The following is a 20,046-nucleotide window of genomic DNA, read 5'->3' on the forward strand; positions in this document are numbered from 1 at the left end:
TACAGATGATATTACATGGCACTGGATGAACCTGAAGGGTGAATGATGTACAGTAGTACAGAATGCTCAGTCAACTTTTGTAGACAATAAGCAGAAATTAATTTTTAGGTGATTAAATGAGGGGGGACACCAAATACAAAAAAAAACCAAACCTTGGGTTATACTGGTTAATTGGAGGGTGATTGCAAGCTCTTTTTGTGATGCAGCCATTGGAAAAAAAGAAGTAGTTTTACTGGGAAAGGAGGAGGTATTAATGTTTGAGATTTAACTGTGGCATCTTTCTGGGTTAATATGCACAATTGTGGTTGTGTATAATTGAGAGAGAGTCTTTGTAAGAGAGGCTACTAGTTGACATGGAACATAGCTAGCACTGTGAAGGTGTGTTTCAAAGGAAGCTTGTTTCTTTGGTTGACTAAGGTGCTGAGAGGGAGTGTTACAGCATCCTGTAAATGTATTTTGGGGAGAGAAATGAGGAAATAGATTGAGGTTAATACAAAATATTATCTTTAATGTATTTATGTTGGGAATTGGAAAAAAAAATGTTTAGTTAACGTAGGGGTTGGCTTCTGAAACAGAGTTAGTTGGAAAGCTCTTGACTGTAAAAAGTCCAGATTTTTGAAGGAATTATGTTAGGAGTCTAATTGTAGAAGAAACAAGGCTTCATGAAAAAGGAAAGCCTTTTTGCCTTGATCTCAAATGGAAAAGAGGTTATCATGCCCTACAAAATAAATATGCTAGAAATCCATATTTGCTTTATAGATGATTGCTCCAAAAATAATGAAGTTTATGGACATAAGTTTCAAAACAAATTTAATGCTTAACTTCTCTTCCCTTGTCTGATTATTAACATGGGAAAACAGGTTATTTTTCTGTATTTTGAGTTTGAAATGGACTAATTAAAAGTATCTCATGCCTGTTCCACTCTTTAAAATAGCGATACGTGTTCAGAAGAAGACAAATTTATGAAGCCTAAAGTAACCATGATAGCTTGGAACCAAAATGATAACTATGTCGTTACGGCTGTGAATAATCATCTGCTCAAAGTGTGGAATTCCTGTACAGGACAATTGCTTCATGACTTGGTGGTATGTCATTTTACTTGCTTTTTGTAGTAGGTGGCGTTCCTAGAATTGAAATGACATGTGCATGCAGAGTTCATAACTAGATCTGATTTGTCTTGAAAGCTCTATAGGAATGCTTGAACAAGTGTATTGTTTCTTGGATTATTTTTTTAACCAAAACTAGCTGCTTCCTCCTGCTTTTGAACAATCTTTTCTCTAGCTGCTGTGTTGAACTTGCCTATCCTGTGGAATAAATAAAAGGTTCTTGCAGTAACGTACCTGCCCATTGAATAGTTCACTGTCCTTTGGCAAAAGCTCCATATTTCTAGCTTGGGTCTAGAAAATTATTAAATTTAGAATAATAAAGTCTTTCTGGCTGCCTGGGGTTTTGCCCTGCTTATGTGCCACAAGTAGCAGTCCAGATAGACACACTAGAATTTGTATAAGTCTGTATTTTTGGAGGCAGCTTGTAGGGGTCTAATTTCCAAAAGTCTGAGTGTGAGGAGAGGATAGTACCGTGCTTTAGGCTCTACTGTAAATATCTTATTGATGTGGATTTATGTCCTCTTGTTTGCATGTGGTGTGCAATTTTAAATTCTAGGGGCATGCAGATGAAGTATTTGTCTTGGAGACCCATCCTTTTGATTCCAGGATAATGCTGTCTGCGGGTCATGACGGCAACATCTTTATATGGGACATTACCAAAGGCACGAAAACAAAGCATTATTTTAACATGGTAAGACCTTTATATAAACTCCATGGTTTTTTAAACACACACCAGATGTTCACATACTAGTTTAAGGATTTGTCACCAACACACAGGCCCCATTGCACCTTTTAGGGAAAAAAAACCACATCAAAAACCAACCAAAATGCACCAAAAACCTCCAAACCAGCAAAACCTATGAACTTATTTTTTCTCTAAAGCTTTTACCTTTTGAGTTTCTTGGTTATTGTAACTGTAGGTGCAAAGTGACCAGGAGCAGTTTTAACAGTTTAATGTGGCAGAAAAGGAGAGCTAGGATTGCTTCCCTTGTCTTCTCCCAGCTGCCCACTTCCCTACTCTACCTTGAGTCAGGTGCCTCTCACTGGACCTTTTACTAAGCTGAGTCCGTTCACTGATGTTCTGCAAAAGTATTCCCCATGTCCTTCCACTGCTGCATTCCTGTAGGGCTTTGGAGTTGCATTTGGTCAGGGAGATCTTGATAAGTTTGAGCAAGGAAGATGAATTGTGAGAATTTGCAGTTGGGTGTGAGGAATATGAGATATGAGGGAGCAGGGTAGGACTTAACTTTCATCATAGTCAGTGTCTGAGCTTTTCAGACTTCACTTGTTGATCAGGAGTTCTCAGTCTGTGAGGTGTTGTGAATAGTTGACACCAGGGCTTTTCTGGTCTTTGTAACTAAGGATCTTGCCTCTCATTCATCGTAACAGTTTTCTTTAATTGAGTTGAGGTCTGATCTAAAAGTCTTCTTTTGGATCATCATTTCAAGACTTTTATGGACAAATACTTACATTCTTAACTGTCTTAAAAATGATGTTATTACCAAAAGCATTGGAGGATTGGCGCAGTTCTTCTCAAGAGCTCCCATGACTTTGAGTCCGTTTGACAGCTCACAATTAACACTTTAAAATAGGTTTTCTCTGAGATTTAAGTTACAATTCAATATTCATATTAATTTTTTAATCTTTTTTTTTTTTTCTGGTTACAGTCAATAGCAAAGTGATTATGTTTTTTCCTTAGCTTTAAGATTCCCTGTGTTTTCTTGGAAGTGGTTTAACAACATCGGTACATATTAACTGCAGTTTACTTTTAAGCAGTATACTAACAGCTAAAAAGCCTCAAACCCGCTTTTTTTTTCTTACAGTAAGTTTCCATACCCTTTAGTGCATCATTTAAAATTGAGTGCATCTTTTAAAACTGTGTGATTGAGGACTTAAATTCTCATGTCAAGGGGAAGAGAAATAAATGGAAGTAACAAGATTATTTGTGCTTTAATGGAGGTATTTGAGATGCATGACTGCTTTTGATATAGTAATTAATTTTTGATGTTGCATTTTTGTTTGCTCAAAAAAAAAATTGGTCAGACTTCTTGAGTTTCTTTCTTGCAATCTAGATTGAAGGCCAAGGACACGGTGCTGTTTTTGACTGTAAATTTTCACCAGATGGCCAGCATTTTGCATGTACAGATTCTCATGGGCATCTATTGATATTTGGTTTTGGCTGTAGCAGGTCTTATGAAAAGGTAAGTTCAGCTTTTTATTAGAACTGTTTATTCAAGCTTCTAACTGAAATTAGATTAGTTATGTTCGTTCCTCTAAAACATCATATGTAAAAAAAAAAAAAAAAAGTTTGTTACGGGTACAGGATCTGAATAGAATGGATTCCTTGATGTCTGTGGGTTCTCTTGTACATATGATCCTGGCACAGCAGAAACAACCAGTGTCTTACCATTCCGTTGAGAGTAGTTCCCAAGAACTCTTCTGGAATACATTTTCATCTTTCAGCCAGCTACTTTATGTGTTAATTGTTCAACCTCAAAATTACTTTTGTTTCTAATTTCTGAAAATAGCTTAATGTTTAAGGATTGGAATGTATCACAATGTTTATTGCATTACTACCTAATTAACAAAAAAGCAGGCTGTGCATATGTTAAGAATAATTTGCTGATTTATTTCAATTATTAGAACTTGCAGTTCTTTAGGCCTTTCCTTATTCAAACCTGAATTGACTGTAGTAGTTTGATTAAAATAAGCAAAAGTAAACATTCTTCCAACATTGTGGATTTTGAAATGTTAGAAAAATGTGCATGGGATAAATGTTTTGCTTTCTTGAATCTATTAGCCTGTTTCCTTTTTGTTTTGATAAATACATGTGTTTCTGTTTTTTTCAAAATAGCTCTCAAAAGTGCAGTTCTGGCCTATGCTTTGCTTGCTTTCCCCTCAATTTTTTTAAAGTTGCAATCATAATTCCATAAGAATTAGTTTTTTTTCTCCCTATATATTCTTAGCTGAACTTGAAACTTTTTCCCTTCATCTTGTTCATCGTTGCTAGGAGGAAAGATTCTCAATGTGATCTAATACTTGTGTAAATTTTCTTTCAGCTGCATGGATTTAATTTAACAGACTGTTTCATTTGCAGAAAAAAATTCTGGTGGGCATTGCATGATTAAGAGCAAACTTTACTTTGAGAGCTTATGTTGAACTTCAGACAATGATTTTCTTGCATGGAAATCAAGGAAACTTTTCTTAATTGTGTGGAAAAAAAGAAATAGAATGAGTTGTAAAATATTTTTATTTTTAAGTGTAAAGCAATGTTTCTGCTATAAGTTACCTCAGTTTGTTTTCTAAAAGCATCTGTTGCCTGCGAAAGCACTATCAAAGATCAGAGACTGACAGTACTGCAACACCCGTACAGGTTAACTGTAGCTATGCATAACCCTTCTTATTGGGAACTTGCCCTTTCTTTTACCTTTAAGGAGTCTTTTGATATTTTAGTGTCACTTGTTCTTTTCTGTTCTTTAGCACATTCTTTTTTTCAAATTGATAATGTAAAAACTTCCTTTCTTTCTAGATTCCTGATCAGATGTTCTTCCACACTGACTATCGGCCACTTATTCGAGACTCTAACAATTACGTCCTAGATGAGCAGACTCAACAGGCTCCTCACCTCATGCCCCCTCCCTTCTTAGTAGATGTGGATGGAAACCCTCATCCAACAAAATATCAAAGATTAGTGCCGGGAAGAGAGAATTGTGCAGATGAACATTTGATTCCTCAACTTGGATATGTAGCAACAAGTAAGAATCCCTATCACTAGGGACCTACATCCAGCAGTTAACAGTTGCTGTAGTAATTCTGAATGGGAGCAGAGTAGATATGACATGACGTAGGGGGTTTAAAAATTCCTTCGTTTTCTCATGTGCTAACTGTTGTGTATTTGTGTGCTAGCTATTGTGTATTTCTGTTCGCTGAAGATGGTGGAAGGTCCTACAGTGAATACAATTTTAAACAAGCACAAAGAAAATAATTGGTTGTTCAAATGGATGTCTTAATTCTTTTCTTTTCTGCGGGCACTGACACGCACAAACTACGTTTGAGTTACAGGCTTCGTAAATGTCGACAAGCAACTGGAATGATTTCGAGAATGATTTTCATTCTGTTTAGTTGTAGAATGTGTCTCATTGTCATACTAATAATGAGATTAAATCATTCGCTATAGTCAGTCGGTTAACCGAACCCATTCATTTTATTTTTATTACACTTGCAAGGTGATGGAGAAGTGGTTGAACAAGTTATAGGCCAACAGACAGTTGATCAGGATGAACAAGGCTTGGAGCCCAGCATTCTTGATGGCATGATTAGACAATTACAACTACAACAAGATCAAAGAAATGGAGCTGATCAAGAATCTGCTTCAAGTGGCCCACAAAATGGGGAAGGAACTCCTAGAAGAGGTTAGTACTTGCTGATAAATTCTAAGGTAATTGTTCTACCTCCATTTTTATAATGCTGTGTGAAATATTTCACACAGGTTTTAACTTTAGTGTTTTGGGGACTAAGATTCCCTTAACGTAGTGATATCTGGTTAAGATCTTGTTATTCATTAAAACACTCCTACTCCTGTGATTGAGTTACAAAACAAAGCCTTTTGCTCTTCCTTTTAAAGAGCATTAATTGTGGAGTGCTGCATATTAAATAATACTTGTAGAGTACTCAAATAATATTTATAAGAGCTACATTCATTCACCTCTAAAGTTTGCAAAATAAGTAGTTTGTCATTATTCAAACTGGGTTCCCCTCTCCCTTCTTTACAGGTTTAAAACAGGCACTCTTCTGATCTGTGCCCTTGTCGTTTTAATTAATGTAAGCTCAGCTCCAAGAAAAGTGCTTTTTAGAACCTCATTAGCCTCAGAGCTGTCTGAAATAGTTCACAAAAACATTATTTTAATACAATGAAAGGAAATACAGTAGTAGAAATAACCATTTTAAAAGTGTACGTGTAATCGCACTGAATTTTCTGCGAGACAGATAACTTCCTGAAGGTGATAACTAGTCATGTCAGTCGTGGAGATAAAAATATGGAAAGTGTTTTGGTTTTGTTTTTTTTATCTTTTAGTAAGGAGAAAAAAGATTCCAATTCTGCATAGCCTGGAAAAAATGTTGTTGTTTGTATATTTTTAGCTTTTAGAAGACCAAGTTTTGACATCCAGTCTCCTCCCAACATTGGTCTGCGACGTAGTGGGCAAGTTGAAGGTGTGCGTCAGATGCATCAGAATGCTCCGCGAAGTCAGATGGCTACTGAGAGAGACCTTCAGGCTTGGAGACGAAGAGTTGTTGTACCAGAAATACCACCGAGCTTACTCAGGTGTGTGGACAGCTTACTGGGCTGCGGATATGACTAGAGAGAACACATCGTGTTGTTTTTTCTAAATCTAGTGCCATTAGACCTGAGCTGGAACAGATACGTGGTACAAGTTGAAATAGTTCAGTGTGATGGTCAGCTATGCTTAAGAACTTATAATTGTGAAGTCCATCCAACCAAAATAAATGGGAGTTTCTCTAGTTTAATAGAGAATGATTCTCCCATATTTCAATATTTTGTCATCTTAAAGGACAGCTAGATTACCTAGATTCTTGCTTTTTCCAAAATAAAGGAATATGGGTTAAATTCATTAACATGATAGAGTTTGGAGAGATTGTGCTTTTGTGAGACTTTGGGAGGGTGATGATCCGAAGTAGCACTGAGCACTTGAAATGCTAAAACAGCTGCTTTTGAAACAGCTGTTTTATTGGTATGCATCTGTGAAAAGGAGCATTAATATCGATAGCTAAATATTTCTTTGTAATGGTACAGCCGTATGTGCTGCCACATCTCTGAAGTTTTTTACACAGCTTTCCCAGTGCTGAGAGGTAGAATGATTGCGAAGGGAAAAATGTGGATTAAAAATGGGATTGAAAAACTTTATTATATTCTGATATTTGCAAGGAGGACTTTCTTAGTATCAGTCTTCCTTATCTGGAAATGAGAGGACAGAAGTTATAGGTGTTTGAGTTAATAATAACATCTGAAATTAATAATGGATTGGAATTAGGGCTTTTTAAGATAGATCCTTTAAAGAAAATGGATCGTTTAACTTTTTGGCACTGTCAGACTTTTCTACATTGTCATGTAGAATTAGGTTTTCATTACTTTCTTGTAGGAAGCAGGAAGAATATCGAATTGCAAAAGGGGAAGAAGAGAGAGATCTTTATGCAACTGAGAAGAAAAAGTCATTTGAGTCATTGGAAAAGGTACGCAGCAGCTTCTAGGGCATTCTGTGCCCAGGGTCCAGTCACGGTTTAAAAAATGAAAGCAGAAGTTGCTGAAGGTATGGTCTTCAAAGGTTCCTGCTGATTCAGCTTCCACTTATTGCAGGACAAGGTTTGATTTTTATGAATACCTAGAATTCTTTTTTTCTTTTCATCTTGTCTCCTTCCATCTAAGGTATTGGGTAGTAATCTTTAAAGGCAGGCTTGATTTCAGGCATTTAGGTTTTACTGCAGTTAAAGTTCCAGACAGTAGTTTCAGGTCCATGCTAAAGCATTGAGGTGCAAGTGAGAATGTTCATGGTCCTGTGTTTGAAGAATTACAGGCTATATTGCTATTCCCTTCTCACTTTATTTTAGATGACAATGTTTTGTGTCTGGGGCAATGTTTTCAGTCTTGCCCTGTTTTGAATTATGTTTTCATAATCTGTTTTTTGGAAGAGATCGGTAAGAAGGAAAAACTTGGTATTGTACTGGTTTTATTAGATAGTGGCGTGATTTGCCGTGTCTTGCAGAAAAAAATAATTTGACACTAGTTCTACAACGTGATCCACTGTAACTGGGGGGAGTTGAGGGTTTCTGGTCCTTTCAGAATTGCATGTTGTAAGCAGTTAATGTCTTGATTCTGTAGGTATGTTTATTAGGTAATGTGAATGGACCTGTCACTTGCAGTAGTTTAAAAAGAGCAATTTCTTAGAACAGCTTAAATCTTAAATTGGGATTAATAATAACAATAATATTATTAATAATATTGTTATGTAATAATAAAGCAAATATAAAGCTATTGGCTTACAGGAAAATTATTTCTTGTGAAAAAGAGTTTTGACGTGATCAGTCTGTGATGTGATGGGGCCATTCAGCAGTGCTTTTAGCCACCCTTTCACCCGCATAAAGGTTTGCCACATATATATGTTATGTAACTTATTTTTTTTTTTCCACTTCCTGTATAAATCAGAGTGACTCGGAGTCTTCATTAATACAATCTAAACGTAGACTGCATAGACGGAAGTATCCCAATTACCGAACACGGAATAACATTGAACAACTGGAGTCTTCTGATGAGGAAAGAGATAACTGCTTTGGCTTGATAGAGCAGGTAAGTTCTCTTCCGAGTCCTGTATTTGAACTTGAGCTCCTCAGTAAGTGAAGTTTCATGTCAATGTGCCTTTTCTCTCTTAAAACAAGCAAGCAAACAAAACCCCCCTCTTTTACCAGGGAAAGTATTTCTGTAAGCATCACTATTGTTAGCACTTCTCAAACCTAGTTATCTATTGCTTCAATAATGGCAGTCTTTCCTGTGATTTTATAAATAGCAGAACTATTTTTGCTGAGAATCTTCTAAACTAAATCCACAGCCCAAGGCAAAAAACAGGTGTACAATGCTGAGGGTGACTTTAAAGTGACGTTTGGGTTTTAGATACGTTTTGCTGTTTCTCTACAAAAACCTTCCAAATTTGTGCATGCACCTGAAACTGGAAATCTTGAAGATTCTTGCTAAAGCATTGTTACAGCCTGGTGATGTGATTCTTCCACAGAGTCTGTTTATCCTGGCCGAGTCCTGGCTTGGGGTAAAACAGGACTTTGCTGTGGGTAGCACGAGCTTTTGACTGTTGCATTATCAGATGCTGTAAATCAGTGGTAAGACTGCTTGGACTACAGTTATCTTGCCTTGCACACCAGGAAACTTCTCAAACTGGGAAAGAGGGAAGAAGTAGGAGTAGAGAAGGTTGGACTTGTTGGACTTGTCACTTTAAGGAAGAATAGTGAACAAAATGGGGGATGTTCAGGAGATAAGATACTTTTGTAAGTACGATGAAGAATGATATTCTTTGGAAGTGGATTCTGTTCTCCTAGCCTCTTAATAAAGAATTCCTATGTGTTTAAAAACAATAAATCACTTAAATTTAATGAAAAGTTCTGGTTCTCCTTATTTTGGGAATAGGGTGGAATGGGAGTTCCACAATTCAAAGCACACAAAGTGCAAATAGTTATACATGTTGTCCTCTAAATACTACAGATACTTAAATATTTTTGAGTTAGTGATGTTAGAAGTAATAATAATAAAACTAATAATACTATAAGACGCCTAGTTTTGATGTAAATGGTTTTTTTGGTTGCGGTTTTTTTGGTTGTTTGTTTTAATCCTGCAAATGGTAGGGTAAAAGAGGAGAATGGACTTGATGAGTATTGTCCATGCTGTACACCATATGAACAGGTCTTAGGGGGAAGACTGTTAACTTTGTTACTTTGTAAATGACAAATAATGAGTTGGACTAACTCAAACTGTATTGGACTTAAAGTTGCAAGTGAAATCTTTTTTTTTTTTTTTTTTGCTTGACAACGTGTAACTTGAGACATGAGCAATGCATCATACTTAGTCATTTCAGCTATGGAAAACGCATTTATTAAAACATGAAGTTAGTGCAAATTGTTGAACAACAATCAGGAAATAAGTTATAATATATTTTGATGCATCTTGACTATTTAGTTTTGCATTTAAATATATGCATGAATACATCCAGTTAGTACTTGGTCAACCAGTTGATGCTAAAATCATAAAAATCACCTGATTCTAACTTGCTTGACTAATAAAAAAAAGATAATCATAGAACTGCTACTCCTGTAACAGAATATACCCATGTTGTGTGCAGATGAGACATATGATAGTTTTCCTTGATTTTTTTCCTTTTGCAGTCTTTAAATTCTTCCTTTGCATTCTAGTGAGCTGGATTTTCTTGTACGTGCCCTAATTACAGTGCCATGAGTCTAGAACTTGAAGGAGTCAAAATCGCCCACCACTTTGTTCTGATAAATGATGTGAACTTGTTCTTAGACTAGAAAAAACAAGAAAACTGTCATACGGTAGGGAGATAGAAGAGTTGCTTTGTGAAGAGGCGGCTACAGTGGGTGAATCCACATGTGGCTAATAAAATACGAGTGAATATACAGAAGTTTGTGACTTATAGTGCACTCCTGAGGTTAATAAATTAAGGTGAAATCAGCTACAAAAAAAGAACTACTTTCATTTTCATTTTAACAACACTCTACCAAATTTCTTCCTAACTTGATAATCTGCAGACATGAATGAAGAGTATGTTTTATGTTTCAAACTCTTAAAACATGTGCTGTGAGAAGGTTTTGGATTGACTGCATATTTTTAAACTCAGGAAGCTGAAGAAAGTGAGGGCTCTGGCTCATCTGATGAAGAGGAAGAGTGGAGAAGTGACAAGAAAAGCAACAGTAATAGTTCTAGGTAAAAGTGAACAAACAAATCCCAGCTTTTACTGTAATGAGTTTTACTTAATTTTGGCAAGTTAGAGGTTGTATGGCAGTTCTGTTGTTCTTTGTGTGTAATAACGTTTTGCAGGGTACCGTACTGACACATTGCATTGTTATTTAGTGTTCCCTTTCACCAAAACATTTCTGACTTTAAATGTAGTTTCAGATCCTTTTGGTTTTTTGCTAGATGACAAGGAGAAAGATGATCTCTGGAACGTTTGTTTTATAGTGTGTTTTGTTCTGTTGGGGTTTTGAAAGATGGTTTCGGGTTTGTTTTGATTTTTTAATAACAGAGCAACAGTCATTTGCTTGCTCTTAGAAAAATTTGGTTGAAAAAAATCTTAATTTGATAAGGTTATGATTTCACTTAGAACTGAAGTTATAGACAACTTTTTAACCACTTTACTATGGATTTTTTAGATATTCTTTCTAGAACTCCAAAGCAGTAGCACTAAAAGAGAGAGAGGGAGGAAGCAAATGTGTACCTGTGAGATTTGTGTAACTGTCTTTAATTTAATTAAATTTAATTTAAAAGAATTTAAGTAGCGTTTGGCTAGTGTGTTCCTTAGGGAGAGCTCTTGACTAGGCCAAAATTCCATCGCACAGCTTTCTTGAATAAAATTACTGATTTTAGAATTCTCCGGACTTGAGGTGTTTTTAAAAAACATGCTTTGAATTGCTTTGTTCCCCAAAAAATTAGATTAAACATCAAGTGAAGTAACTGTTGTAACAGGTCAAAGTAATTTTAGTTCTTTTGGTAGTGCTTTCAACAGCAATCTGTATCTGCAGGTATTTGTCTAAGAGAATTTGGTGTTCTGAAATACTAACAACTTCGTTCTATGTTTGCATTTTCCTTCACCCCATCCACTATGGACAGCGATTCTTCCAGTAGATACTCTGACTGGATCGCGGACGCAGGGATTAACCTACAACCTCCTGTACGCACTTCTCGACGGAAAGCAGTCAGATACTGCAGTACTTCAGAAGATGAGGTATCAGCAGAGAAATCATCTCCTCCAAAGAGAAGAAGAAGAAAAAGGAGAAAAAAGCCCAAACCAAAAAAGCAGGAGGAGGTATACAGTTGATTTCTTCTACTCACTCCTTGATATATTTATCTCTTAGGTTTTCAGACCTCTTTGCTGGAAACTGTTCAAGTAATTGGTACACTATTGGACAAGGATATTGGTGTCACTACGTACAGTGTAACCTTAATTAAGTTGAGACCATTCCAAATGCAAGGTTCTCTGCTGATTTGTATGGAAGAATCTGCATTCCAAGTGAAGTCATTTTCCCTTTTTAAATAAAAAGGGTTCTCAAGGTTGCTGGTATCGAAGCATGACTGAATAACTGTACAGAATGTTAGACTAAAATTCTGTTAAACTGACTGGTTTTAAGTAACATACCTTTTTGAAAACTTAGGGGATATAGTCACCCATTTACACTTGGGTTGGATTTTTAATTTTTTGTAAATTATGATAATTACACTCTTTTACTGAAATTGTTAATTTAAATGATTATCCTTTTCTTAAGTTACAATAGATACTATTTGCTGTTTTTTACCATAAAGGGGCCCACAGATTATTTTTTTTAATGCATGGGGTAATTTTGGTATGTTTTTCTCTCCATCCTTTCACTTTCTTCCAAGTATTCTCAAAATTATAGTTTTGGAACTGTTTTAATATGGATATTTACTGTGCAATATCTCTCAATTTTTCTTCTTCAAATAGTTTCTTGGAGCTTGATAGATTTTTAATTGGGCACTGAGAATGCCATCTGAATTATAAGACTTTGTTTCTCTTAAGACCTGCATAATAGTAATCTTAGTCACTCAAATCTTCCTGTAGGAAAGCAATGGTTACTACAAATACAGTTATAGCCCTAGCAAAGCTTTGGAGGAATTTTGCTAATATGTTTTGGAAATGTACATTAGCCTCTTACAAGTTAAGCTTTTGTCTGCCAAATTAAAATGGACTGAGTTGTTTTGATGTCATGTCAGCAATATGTCCATTATGTCTAACCTTGCTCTCTATTAAATGTGAAGGCTAACGCTCCAACACAACCATTAAACTTGGAATTGTCATATGATTGGCATCCTCCCGTTTGGATAACAGACACAGCTCTTCGAAGATCCCCTTTTGTTCCTCAGATGGGCGATGAGGTAGGAATATTGATTAAAACCTTTAAATGCTTGTGTTAACAGATGTTATTATATTACTAAATATAGGGTAACATTTACTGTTTGGGGTTTTTTGTTTGTTTTTTTTTAGGTAATATATTTCCGACAAGGACATGAAGCTTACATTGAAGCAGTTCGAAGAAATAACATTTATGAACTGAATCCACACAAGGAGCCATGGAGAAAAGTAGTCCTTAGGGTAGGTCTGCGTTGAAGATACTGTGGGTTCAGTATTAGTAGTCCATAAATGAAGAGTTGTATCACACTGTTTGCAAAACATTGATTTGTGAGGTTATGCCGTTTCCCATAATGTTTCCCTATGGAAACAATAGGGGTAAGTGTCTCCAGTTACCAGAGTACCTTCAGAGTTACCTGTGGGAAGCCGAGATATGAATAGCTGTGTTAAAATTGTCAAGTCTGACAGATTGTCTTGCACTGAAATCTCAAACGTTTCAATAATTTCGGCTTTTTAGATGTGGATACAATTCATGTGCCTGGCTAACTAGTGTTGAATTAATAGTTCCATGCATAGTCCAGAAGGTAATACTTGCTGAAACTGTTTGTTCTTACTGGTAGGACCAAGAATTGGTAAAAATTGTTGGAATTAGATACGAAATTGGTCCTCCCACATTGTGTTGCCTCAAGCTTGCCTTTATAGATCATGCCACTGGAAAACATACAGACAAATCATTTTCCATCAGGTATGTACATGTTTATTTTTCTGAAAAGTATTTTAAAATGCATTTCTCTTTAAACTTCTTCCTAAAGCCTGAAGGCACACACATGAAAGGGATTATTTTTTCTTATCTAGATACCATGATATGCCAGATGTTATCGACTTCCTTATATTACGTCAGTTCTATGATGAAGCACGGCAAAGGAACTGGCAAGCTTGTAAGTGTGTTTTTCGAAGTATTTGACTAAACAATTTTGAAATAAAAAATTTGTCATTGGCTAATTGTTGAATATGCTAGAAGCTACTTGCTTGTAACTTAAGAGGGCTCTCTGGTACATCAGGTCCCTTTGTCTAGAAATTTAAGCCTACTAACTGTTGTACTAAGCATTTTGGAGGGATTATGAGAGATAGAAGATACAGTCTTCAAAGCGTATATTGAGACCTCAGTGTTCCCTTTTTCATTTTATAGCTGAAGAGCAAAGTTATTTAGGTTTTAGCATTTGTATTTTTCTGGCATAATAAGTTGTCTCGTCTTTTATTGAATATCATGCGTTTAGAACTTTAAACTGAAATACATTGATCAAAAGTTTTTTCTAGTTGCATGTAGAAGAAGCGTAATTAAATAACTTCTCTTAGTAGAATATCTGAGCAGACTTTTTTGCTCTAGCTGATAGGTTTCGATCCATTATTGATGATGCGTGGTGGTTTGGGACAGTGTTGGGTCAAGAACCGTATCAGCCTCAATACCCAGATAGTCACTTCCAGTGTTACAGTGTTAAGTAAGTATAAGAAGATTTTACACTTTTAATGGTAGTAGTGTGGGTTGCCTCTTACATAGCTGGCTTATTGGTATGAGAATGTATAAATTGTTCAAATGATTTTGTACATGAACAAATGGTTGTATTATCACTTCTTAATGGTTTCAAGTTGCTTATCTAGCAAAATGTGAATATGTAATAACTTTTATGTAATATGGTGAAAGAAGTTTACAGGGGAAGTTCAGGCTGGATATTAGGAAGAATTTCTTTACTGAAAGGGTTGTCAGGCATTGGAACAGCCTGCCCAGGGAGGTGGTGGAATCACCATCCCTGGAGGTGTTTAAGAGACTAGTAGATGTTGTACTTAGGGACATGGTTTAGTGGTGTTGATAGAGCTAGGACAAAGGTTGGACTGGATGATCTTGAAGGTCTCTTCCAACCGAAACTGTTCTATGATTCTATAAGTTATTGTCCTCTTTCACATTTGCGACTTATTTTCTGTAAACACTAGTGCTCAATCTCTTCCATGAAGCAAGCGATGCAATTTTCAGTGTATGTTAATTATTATTCTTCATTGAGAATTGGTTTTGGATGAGCCATGCTGAATCTAGTCTTGTTGCTGACATCATGATCCTTATGCTTCAAGTTCTCACACTTATGTCTTTCATGTTATAGTCCACAGGAGCAGGTATACATGTAAGATGATATGCTATCACTTGAGACTCCTGTAGAGGATGTTTGCATACGTTGCGCTCTCTTCATGCTTGGCATATGAATGTGCAGACAGAACTTGAGTCTGTTCACTGCCTAGTGGTATTCTGCCGTGTTTCCTGTTGTGTAGATCTCATTTGCAATTTCACCTTTTGATTTCCTCTCTGGGTTATATTTTAGCTAGGTAACTGGCAGATAATGTAACCCTGTGTTACCTGTAACAGACAAATCCTGTTGACCAGCCTACTTGTCAGGAGATAATACTGCCTGGTTGAAGACCTAAAATATCAAATTGTTCAAAACATGGCGATTGAGCAAATTAGAGGTATTAGGAGAAAAACAAAACAAAACAAAAAACCAAAAAAACCCAACAAACAAACAAAACCCACAAAAAACCTGCTTAAACAGGAAAGGCCAGGAACATCCAAGTCAAACTGGTAACAAGGTAGCTGGACCCATACCTTCTTTACCAAGGCATGTTCTGAAATGACTCCCTACTATCCCCCCATGACCGTTTGGCGTTAGTGGTGCACCTTCTTCCATATCGACAAAGAGGTCCTTCACACAAAGGAGGAGGAAGGTGAACAAAGGTAGCTCCGGACCTCACTGTTCAGAATCAGGCTATTGTCCTTGTCCTGCCCTGTTCAAGTTGTCTAGAATGGTTCTGGGATCTTCCTTTGGATTCCCCCAGCAAGGAAGGACTGTAAAGAGAATAATCAGTGAATACATAATATTCCTGTTTCCATCATGACCAGAAAATCTTCCCATGTCTTTTACAGTTGTTTTTTTTTTTCCACTCGGAGGCTTTTGAACCTGTCACTCATCCCAAAGAAAGAAAGTACTTGTAGCTAATAGAAAATTCTGTGAGACTGCCAAGATTGTGTAATGTATTTTGTTCCTTGTCTCATCTACGGTGCTTGTCATCTATCCTGTTGATTTTCCTTAGCAGGAAGGTGTAAGTGACTTCCAGATTGAAGTTCTTGCCCATATGCTTCTGGCAAGTGAATTTTTACTTTTGCTTCTACAGCTACAATTAGCAAATTGGCAGTCTTCATGTGCCATAAATAAGTGGCATCAACATTAAGTCTTTGCAACAGATCATCTGGCCATAAAGGACTTCTTGATGTTCCTGACAGTGATAAAGCTAAGACTGCTTCACATATAAAGCATCTGTCAGTATGTGCGAATACTTGTTTTTTCTTTGATAGTTGCTTAATTGCCCACAGTGAGAAAGTACGTACAGATGAAAAACAGAAATCCAGACTACATTGATTTCTCGCCCTCATTTCATTCTCCTTCAGACTCTTCTCTTAACTAAGAGAGGATCTTGACAAACTAAAATGTTGCTGAGTGCTTACTGATGTAAGCAGGATGCTTACTGATGTAAGCCTGGACTCCTGACCCAGGCATGAGGGTTAGTACACATGGAGCATATCTCCTGCAGGTGATGTAGGGGTGAAAATATTCAAGTTACCGGCCAGTACATTTTCCTTTGCTTTGTAAAATAAGGTACAGAGTAAGAATCTGCTGGGTCCAGATACCAGTATGAAAATACAACTAAATCTTATTTCAGAGTACTAAATTTTAGCTGTTAGCTCAAACCCTTTGATATGCTACTGTGGGGAATGTATGTTACCTTCCACATGTTACACATTTTGTAGGCTTTGTTATGTTACCACAGTTGTTCCTTAAGAGTAAGTTTAGATGGGGTTTGTGGTTGTTTTCTTGGCCAGTTCAAAATCAAGTTTCCAGTTACAGAAAAGAGCCTATAGCAAATTTCCTAGACTCCTTTCTTCTGTGAATGCTAAAGGGTATTTCAGTATTTTAACGAATCAGCCAGAGGAAGGTCAAGAGCTGCTTTGAAGTTGGCTTAATAATTGAATAGATAAGAAACGCAGTGTTCTTTAAAGACCACTTCCAAAAGAGAGCTCTTCAAAGATTTGTGCTGCTTTTGTAGAGAATGTGACTCTGTTCTACCTGACTCACAAACAGCTCTTCTAGAGAAGATCCCTCAGATATGTATATGAAAACATCTGGTGTGTTTTGCAGGTATAGTTAGGTTTTGTGACTTTGGCTGGGTCCTTATCTCTCCTTGTAAATATGATCCTTTGTTCAAGAATCTTAAGTCTTGTGTCCCCAAGAATCTGCATGTGGTTCAGCAGCAGTAGCTTCCTACTTTGTGTTCATAGGCTTTATGCATTGTACACAAAAAGGGTTTTAAATACACTTCATTTTACATTTGTTTAAATGGGAGAAAACAACCTGAATACAAATAGTTGTGACTCTGTCTTGGAAAAACTGCAATATGCTGTCTCTCTTCTTCCTTCACTCAGGATTTGGGTTATGGTGCTTTGTTAGGTGGTAGAATTTTGCTAGTCCAGCTGAGTTTGAGCATCTGCAGCTGTTCTTCGCCACTTCTGAGACAAAGAACTGTATTGGAATAGAAGTGCTTTTTATTTTGTACCAGAAACAACCATTGAAAGTTGGCTTCAGAACACTTAATGATGGAGAGTGTGGGAAACCACGTTGAAATAAGATGAAGGGGAGTAATTACCATGTAACCTAACTGAAAGTCTTACAGGTAACCAGGTTGTCATGTACTTAGGAAACATCTCAGATTAGCTTCATCACTGTTGTATAGCTAATAAATAAGTAGAAGATGTATAAATTGAGTATTTTGTTATTTTATTGGCCAGATGAAAATAGGTATTTGTGTAGAAGCAGCTTTATGTATTATGAAGTTGGGTTATGTGGATGAATGCAGCTTAAGTGGAACCAAATGGGCTTTAAGCTGTGCTAAACTGCATGATAAAGTCTTTCACGCAATATTCTGAAGTAGTATATACATGTATGAATACCAGCAACTTCTGAAGTATTGTACATTGGGGAGGAGAAACAAACAGATGAACCTTCAGAGCCTCAGAACTCTGTTAGTTCATAAACATCAAACAGGCTGAGTGTGGATGGATCCAAGTTTTCCTAAGTTGATGGGTGATCCAGAATAATGGAGAGCATTAACTCTTGCCTGAGCAGAGTTTTAGTTATAAAGTATTATGAGGAGGATCATCTCAGTTTTCAGTTTGGTTGAAATAAATACGCCGGGGGTATCAGACCAAAAATGTAAGTCTGTTAAGTCGTAAGTAGTAGATGGCATTCACCCAGGCATTTGAAGTACTCTGATATGAAACTCCTGGCAAAGTTTCAAACTGTCCTACAGTTGGACCGTGTACTAGAGGACTGGCAGATCGCTGTTGTAACTCCTGCCAACAGAAGAGCCTCTGGAGGGAAACTGGTGAACTGGAGACTGGTTAGTTGACTTCAGTTTCTTGTATGTGCCTATAATAAAGAATAAAACTATTGAGCATAAGGATAAGCCCAGCTGTAGGACAGAGCCAGCACTGCATCTGTACAGGGAAGTTCTGCCTCTCTGCCCGTTTTGAAGTTCTGTGACTTTGCTAGTAAGTGTATGAATAAAGTGGACAGTATATATTCGGATTTTTTTTTAAGAAGTCCTTGACAGGATTTCTCTTCAAGAGATGTTAAAGAAACTAAGATGACATAGGATTGGAGGAAGTACTTCTACATATTGAAAATTGGTTAAAGGACAGGGTGCAACAGAGTGGTTCTTAACCATCATATTTCTGGCTGGAGTAGTGGGCTCCCCTGGGAACTGGTGCTGGGACCAGTTTTACTCAGTGTCCTTCTAAACCTCTTGGAGAGCACGCACAGTGAAATATTCAAGGTCTGTAAACATTGGAAGTCATTTCAGGTAGTAGTCAAATATCACCCTAAAGGTGAGGACTTCCAAAAGGACCCCATAAAAGTGGGTGAAAAAAGTGCCACATAATTTTGAGCACAAATGTGTGTGAGGTAGGACATGTGAGGGAACAATGGTCTTGCTTATGCTTACATGACATTAAGGTCATTAGTCAATTCAGCTGAAGACAGAAATGTTGAGGTAGTCATTGATAGCTCGCAAAATGTCAGCTGTGTGTGTAGTGGTAGCTACAAAACCCAACAAGGTGTTGTCCACCAAGGACAAAACAGTATTGCTCACTGCTTTCCAGCACAGTGGTGTGCTGGGGTCTTGATGCACTTTGGGTCTCAGCATCTAAAGGAAGATGTAATGACTTTGGGAAAGGTACAGAGAAGGGCAACTAAAATGATTATGTACCAGATGCTTTGTGGGGTAAGACTAAAAAAAAATGTGACTCTTCAAATGGCATAGAAGGGTGATAGGGGTGCGTTCATAGTTCACAAAATTATAAAGGTGATAGGCAAGATGAATAGAGAATTTTTGTTCACCAGATTCTGTAATGACAGAACTAGATCTGCCTGTTGACATCTGTAGGGGATGTGTATAAAAGAGTTTGAGTTTAGGGGTTTTTTTTTAACATTTGGGGTACTGAACTTTGGAAATAAGTTTACACAGGAGGCAGTGGAAACAGTATTAGCAGGTTCAAAAAGGTATGAGACAAGAATAAACAGATACTAAAGGAAATAGGTTGGGATGTATTCACAAACATACCTAGAGGAATACAGTGATCATGAATGCTGGAAGCATGAGTAGAATGGACATGTACCAGGGTCGTTTGGTCTCTGTAAATACCATCTCCCAATTATGGTTTCAAAGACACAAATCACTGGTCTAGCTGCACCAGTAGGGTGTTAAGCTGATCCAGTTGGGCATTTCTTGTCTTTGAAATACCAACATTCGTTGACCTTTTTTGTGTTTTTAAAAACATGTAAAAATCTGCCCAAATGTGGTAGGATATTGAGATCTCAAAATTATATTCATACCTAATAATTAAGTATCAGAGCGAGTATACAGATACATTCTCCATATCAACTGTGTTTGCTTCCTCTTGGTCCTTACTTTAGTTTCTTCATTTTATACTTAATCTATTCTTTTGACTTAATGTGGTGCGCCTTATAAAATGAAATGTTAATCTACCAAATACGTCACTTACTGTTCTTCCTTTCTCTGAAACACTCCATGGACTTGCACAACTTCTATTGTGGTTAGCAAAAAAATCCTCTCTCTTCTCTGTTTTTTCTTGTGTTCTCCCCTTGATG

General features: G+C 36.8%; 1 protein-coding gene across 1 annotated transcript in view; it reads left to right on the forward strand.

Annotated features, from left to right (window-relative positions):
- Window positions 1-20,046, forward strand: part of BRWD1 (bromodomain and WD repeat domain containing 1) — a 59,546-nt gene that overhangs the window by 15,489 nt on the left and 24,011 nt on the right. Inside the window, exons 14-28 of the mRNA XM_086477657.1 lie at window positions 935-1,085; window positions 1,663-1,797; window positions 3,179-3,307; window positions 4,636-4,861; window positions 5,333-5,518; window positions 6,246-6,429; window positions 7,265-7,355; window positions 8,326-8,466; window positions 10,538-10,623; window positions 11,527-11,722; window positions 12,691-12,807; window positions 12,917-13,024; window positions 13,402-13,526; window positions 13,637-13,719; window positions 14,169-14,280. Coding sequence (XP_086333783.1) covers window positions 935-1,085; window positions 1,663-1,797; window positions 3,179-3,307; window positions 4,636-4,861; window positions 5,333-5,518; window positions 6,246-6,429; window positions 7,265-7,355; window positions 8,326-8,466; window positions 10,538-10,623; window positions 11,527-11,722; window positions 12,691-12,807; window positions 12,917-13,024; window positions 13,402-13,526; window positions 13,637-13,719; window positions 14,169-14,280 — 2,070 coding nt within the window. The remainder of the gene's footprint in view (window positions 1-934; window positions 1,086-1,662; window positions 1,798-3,178; window positions 3,308-4,635; window positions 4,862-5,332; window positions 5,519-6,245; window positions 6,430-7,264; window positions 7,356-8,325; window positions 8,467-10,537; window positions 10,624-11,526; window positions 11,723-12,690; window positions 12,808-12,916; window positions 13,025-13,401; window positions 13,527-13,636; window positions 13,720-14,168; window positions 14,281-20,046) is intronic.

The sequence above is a fragment of the Leptosomus discolor genome, chromosome 1 (assembly GCF_034619465.1).
Source record: "Leptosomus discolor isolate bLepDis1 chromosome 1, bLepDis1.hap2, whole genome shotgun sequence".
NCBI classification, from domain to species: Eukaryota; Metazoa; Chordata; class Aves; order Leptosomiformes; family Leptosomidae; genus Leptosomus; species Leptosomus discolor.